The sequence below is a fragment of the Uloborus diversus genome, chromosome 3 (genome assembly GCF_026930045.1).
Source record: "Uloborus diversus isolate 005 chromosome 3, Udiv.v.3.1, whole genome shotgun sequence".
NCBI lineage: Eukaryota > Metazoa > Arthropoda > Arachnida > Araneae > Uloboridae > Uloborus > Uloborus diversus.
The window spans coordinates 119,080,027-119,086,324 of record NC_072733.1 but is presented as its reverse complement, the minus strand read 5'-3'; the positions used below and the strand labels follow the sequence as shown (position 1 = coordinate 119,086,324).

The 6,298-nt window shown below is 28.2% G+C and overlaps 1 protein-coding gene across 1 annotated transcript in view; it reads right to left on the bottom strand.

Annotated features, from left to right (window-relative positions):
- Positions 1-996: 996 nt before the first annotated feature.
- Positions 997-6,298, bottom strand: part of LOC129218165 (plastin-1-like) — a 274,415-nt gene continuing 269,113 nt past the window's right edge. The window contains exon 13 of the mRNA XM_054852379.1: positions 997-6,285. Within this exon, the coding sequence (XP_054708354.1) occupies positions 6,109-6,285 (177 nt within the window). The 3' untranslated portion in view covers positions 997-6,108. The remainder of the gene's footprint in view (positions 6,286-6,298) is intronic.

Here is a 6,298-nt window from a genome sequence, read left to right as displayed (position 1 = left end):
AATACGAGAAGTTAGTTTTAATTCTTTATTTTCATGCTATTTCTGAATTACTAAATTTATTCTTTATAGGAGCTTTTTTTTTTCTTGGTTTATTTATTAAATAATAAGATAGGTTGAATGTTGTGAAATGTAGTTTGCAGTTATCAAATTCAGACAGGAATAATTAACTTTAGGAATGTATGCAATTAACAAGCGCATGAATTAAATTCATTTTCCATACAAAAAAACTTTCAGATTTTATTATTTTTACGATTAAAATTATTTTTTTACTCAGCACATCCATAATATTCATATTCTAAATAGCCATCCCACATTAAATCACATTTAAAATGTTTCGGTTTGAAAATAAATGTACTGTATAAAAGATATTAAGACATTTCACGAAGAGATTCAGAAATATTTGGGAAACGCCTTTGCCTAATAATAAAGTTTTAAAATAAAATTTTCTTCCATTTACAGTACAGAATATGATATCGTCAAGAATCTTAAAATATTTTGAACAAAAAAAAAAAAAAAAATTAATGAGAAACAAGTTGTGTAACTCAATATATCTTCAAAGTGGACTTTTAGAAAGACAATATTAGCATTTTGTAGTCCAAGTTGGCGGTCTAACGATAACACACGAAAAAAATCCCTGAAAATTTTCCCTCTCGCTCGAGTTGGAGGAGAAGGCATCTATTGCAATTCTTATCTCCCCTTTCCCCTTTGTTCCTTTCCAAGCCTCCCGAGTTTGACACTTATTCCCTAAGGGTTGGGGCGAGTTTTAGGGTGAACCGTTAAAACACTCCACTCAGATTTATATCTCCATGTGCACATTGTTTTGTTTACTTCCACTATCAGTTCTCGCTGAATTCATTATCATTCACTCAAGTTGCCTCATGTGAAGGAGGCTGAACTCATCATTTTACCATAGGGACTAAGAAACACTCTTACAGCTATATTTTTGATAATATAGATAGTTCTGTAAAAGAAATAATTGGAATTACAAATTTCAGCAGTCAAAGCTTTATTTTACAAATAAAGAAGCTGTATGTATGTAAAACATAAAAGGAATAGTTCAATACATAAATATATGACTTGGAATACCAATATTTTGAATTCAATCAAACATGTTGATGTTTTGAATATATGTATATACAGCATAAGCACTTATGAAATGTACAAAATATATAAAATATCTAAATATTAAAATACACATTATGTAAATTGCTCAAACAATTCAAGATTTTTATCAAAATACATTCATACAAAAATCATTAAAATGGCCGGATATATCAAAGACTAAAAAAGTTTGTCTGGAAAGCATCTAATTCAAAATTGTAGTATTACAAGATATTTTCTGATTAATGCAAGCTTTTTTTTGGAAATGTTATATAACTTTGCACATTAATATTCTTCAAAAGTAGCTTAGAATAAATGTTAATATTGACAAAACAGCCAATTAAAACTCAAATTTATTAGAAAGGATTTCTTCTAATTAAAACAACATAATAAATTTCTTGAAAAAGATAAAACTTCAAGCTGCAGTTCTGCATTCAAGTTGCAATACAACGCAATTCTGCTTTAGCTCTGTGGCGGAAATTTACAACTTTATACGGCAGCTTTTATCTGCACTTTTTGAAGTAAAGTTGTACCATGTTTAGGAACCTCTCACTAGCGAGTTAAAATACTTATAGCTATTAGTATGAAGATGTACTTAGCTACTATACAAGACCTTCAGCTCTATAATGGCTATTCCAGCCTGACATGCCCAAAAAATGGATGAAACTGTAATACTGTTGTTTGGCATTTGCTTGCAAAGCGACAAGGATTTGTGTTAGAAAACTTATTGTTATTCTAATTGATACCATTGTATAAGAACAGCACAGTTTTAAATTAAAATAAATGCTCATTGTATTTCTTCTCTTCCTACTAAAAAAGCTGGTCTTTTTACTTGATTTATTTTTAATTATATAATTCTAAATAGTCTATCTGAACTTATAGCAATTTGAAAATTCGTTTTATAAATTAAAATCATAAGAGCAAACAGCACAATAAAAGACATTAAAAATACATAATATTACCATTATAAAAACTGCACAAATTTTAATAAAAAGTGAAATAGCTCATGTGCATTAATTTCTTGAATGAGTATATTATGCTAAGAAATGGATATCTATTTCTACAATTAGGACATATTAAACCTTTCACATTTTCAATATGAATAATAAGAAAATTTGACAAAACTTATGCATTCTGGACAGTAACTTGGCACATATTCATTTAAAATTAATTTCATTTAAAGATATTAGTAAAACATTTATTTCATTCAAATCAGGAGAATATTTAAAAACATAAATAGCACCCAGATAAACATTTCACATCTAGATATGCATATGTATTTCTACTATTATAAATCCATAGACCTTTTAAGTTTCAGTTGCTAAGAAAAACAATACAGTCAACTCACAGTTTGAGATGTGACCAATAAAACTTAGTTAAGTGCTGAGTAGGAATTTCAGATTGAATCAAAATTACGAATGTTAAATATAACCTATTTTTAATTAGATTTATTTCACTAAGGTGTAAATTTTATGAATATAATTTAAATTAAGAATGAATCTTATAAATATTTTTATGCTTTACTTTCTGCAATCATCTGACTTCACATTTTTTATACTTACTTTTTGGTACATCTATTGTTTCTTAATATTTAAAAAAAGTTTTTCTACCATTTAGATTTTATGTGTTAAGTGCATTATGTTTGGAACAACATAGTTATATAGTGATACTAAAAAATAAAAATTTGAGTTATGAGCAGAAACCAAAAGCAAAGCAAAACTGTGTACAACTATTCACGCATTATAATTACTTTTAGTCTTTTAGGTCAGTGGCATAATATGTAGGTGTTTGTCTCTTATGTCTTAGGGTGCAGGCTTAAACTGTCTGCAGACTGAATTTGAAAGAAGCAGACTATTGTCAATGTTTTTACATGTTGCAGATTATTCAGCATGTTAAAAAAACCCTCAAATGTCTATTTGAACCAGATACTCTTGGCTGAATTAAAATTCCAAGTGCAATTTTGCATTGAGACAGCCCATATGCCTTCATCTGGTGGAAATTGGGCGTCAGAATTTAACAAACATTTCATATCCTAAATTATAGCTAAAGTGGAAATATCCCTACAAAAGAAAAAAAAATCTGCTGGAAGCAGCTTTTGTTTAGCTACATTTATTGCTCTAAGTTATTGTAAAATTAGTTTAATTATTATTAAATAAAATCATTATGATTTTATTGTTAATATTTAAAGAATGAAAGATTATTCTTTGAATTCCGTAACCAAAATATACACATACAATTTTGTCAAAATTACAGGTCCACGCTTTCATTTGGAGTAGTTTAATTTCCCTACTACTCTGTAAATTTGTATGCAGGCTTGCATACATTGAGATGCAAAAATATTTGTAAAAAGTTTTAAAAATCAAGTACAAAATGTTGCTGGTTCATAATTAGTGATTTTATCATGCTTTTAATGGTTTCTTTCACACATCTTTTTATCTCATCTTGATTATTTCCAACACTTTTTTTAAAAATCAATTACAATGCTTTTGGGGGAGATTTGATCATTTTCCTTTAATATTCATCAGTGGTTATAAGCATGTCATTTATATTTATACCCTAAACATTTTCTAATAAAGATCCCTTACTGGGTTGTTTATTTTTTATATATAGACTGCATGTCCTTTTTTCCTCATTAAATATGTTGAGAACTTTTTGATTTTATCTTGAGAAAATTTGTACATCACTCACATAAAGTGCAAATAATATGCATATGTTAGTAACATTTCTGAATAATTTATTGTAGATCATTTGTATTTAGAAGCTGATTGGCTACTTCATGTTTTTATGAGAATTTAATTAAATACACATAAATATTTTAATAGAAGAACTATTTAAACGTAAGAATTGCATCTAGCATGTACACTGAAATTGATCAAAAAACAATTTTTTTTTTTTTGCACGGGGGCCTGATTTAAAGAAAAACAAGACACAATCTTTCATACATACGCACACAGTTTTTAACTCTAAAACTTGTTATTTTTTTCATGAACTCACAATCACACCTGGGGATGTATTTGGTAAATTTAAGACAAAACGACACTTAAAGAATTTTTTTTTTCATGTCACAGTCTAGTTTCTAATGCAAAACACAGCTTTTCAGTCTGTCTTGTCCATTTAGAATTAATACATACTTGGCACACTTCATGAAAGATTGTTTCAATACAATAAATCCATTAGACATAACATCTTAATCAATTATTGTCATACATTCTACCTTAGAAGAGGAAAGTGATTTTCCCCCTTTTCCTTTAACCATGTTTGCACCATTGTGTAGATACCTAAGTCATTTGAAACAAAAAGGTATCATAATTCAAGTTTTGAAAATTATATTTCTTATCACATTCAAAAATCATGTTTATGTTTCTGTCATGACATTCTTTTATTGCACCAAAATTGAAAAAACATTTCTATCCCAAAAATAATTGATAAAAATTTCCAAGATACCATACTTATTCATAAGTAACATGGATCTACTTTTAAAAAAATGCCTGAATTTATCTTCAAAAACTTCCTGTTAATACATTTTTTGCAAAAAAAAAAATACTTTTTTTTAATCACACTTTATGAATACTTTTTATCAACTTACTTTTGAAACATTCTTGAATGCTTTAACAATTTTTTGATATTTTTAATGTTAGCATTAAAAACGCAAAATTTATTAACTTTTGGTTCACATGAATGGAAGAAAAAGTAAGAGCATATGTAAAATGAATGAATTAGACATTTAAAGATGACATTTGCTAATGTCACAAGTCTATACACAGAACTCAAAAAAATAAGAACATCAATTAGTTAAAAAATATGTATACACTCAATGTGCGATAACTCGAAGTTTTTATCAAGTCCTGTCTTTAATTCCATGCTAATTATTCTCAATATTTCGAAGTAAACTTCCTTTAACTCTAAGTTTTTTCCAAGATGATAAATTCATTTCGAAAACATGAAAAAAAAAGAAGTGACTATGAGAGAAAAATTATTTCACCTTTACTTGCAATTCCTGCAAAATAGACCTCTAAAGCAAGGAGAACCCTTGTTGAACCTATGTGCGATAAAGGAGTTACACGTGCGGAAATGAGTTTGTTGTTTTATTTTGTTGTACTGTACTGTTTACACTTTGACATGCTGCTAGACTACAAATTTGTTTTTAAGCGGTCAAGTTGTCAAGTCAACTGATTGTACCTTTATTCAAAGGCTGACCTAAGTTAAGATGTGTTCACCTTCATTCTTTAGTTCGATCATTTGCTGATAAGTTCCTGTGAGACAGAGCGAGTTTTCTTTACTTTTAAAGATGTCTAAGCAAATACTCTATCAATGATATTAAAAGAGAAACTTCTAAAGCGGTAGAATTGTTGAATCCGAATTTGAAACGAATGGAGATGTGCACCTTTTCTGAAGTAGAATCAGATCTACTCAAGTGGTTCCAGCAATATTGAAATCAAAACCATGCTTTTAATTTTTTTTTCTCTCAATATATTTGATTAAACTGTGAATATTGTGCTGAAAAACTTTTCTGTAATTTTGTCTGTAATATGTACATATTAATTAAAATATTCGATGGTTTTTAATATTAAAATGACGAAAACCGAAACTAGCGGTAAGTCAAACTTCCGATAAGTCTAAGTTTTTCGTCGGTCCCTTTAGATTCAAGTTATCGCGAATTGACTATATTATACAAGAAGTGCAAATAATTGCATACATGTATTTTGGATTTAAAAAAAACCTCATTTTCAATGCAGAAGATGTAAGTTTATGGACAAAAGAATATTTGAAAGTAGTGCAAGTATTAGAAAGTTATGTTATGCAATTATGCTGAATGTAGTATAAGGTTTAGGGAAAAAACAGTTTCTGTATCTTTTAAGGAATTCTCAACTCTTGAGAGAAAGAATTAGATTTTTTTTTCACTGAATTTCAATCTAGTATTTACATCTAATTTTGTATTATAAATTTGCAATGCAGTTGAAAGCACAATATTTTTCCAAAATTTACATAACTTCTACATTTCTAAGTTCATTCTGTGATGCTTTTTACACCCATATTAGGAATGTAGTCCCTAGCCATAAGACATGCAAAAACTGTCATAACCATCTTTTGCTTTACTTCTGCAATATCTTCAGGAAGAGCATAAATTCTAGCACCAATTTTTCTTGCCATAGAAATGGCATATTTTGCATTAGCCATTCTATCCTATAATGAAAAA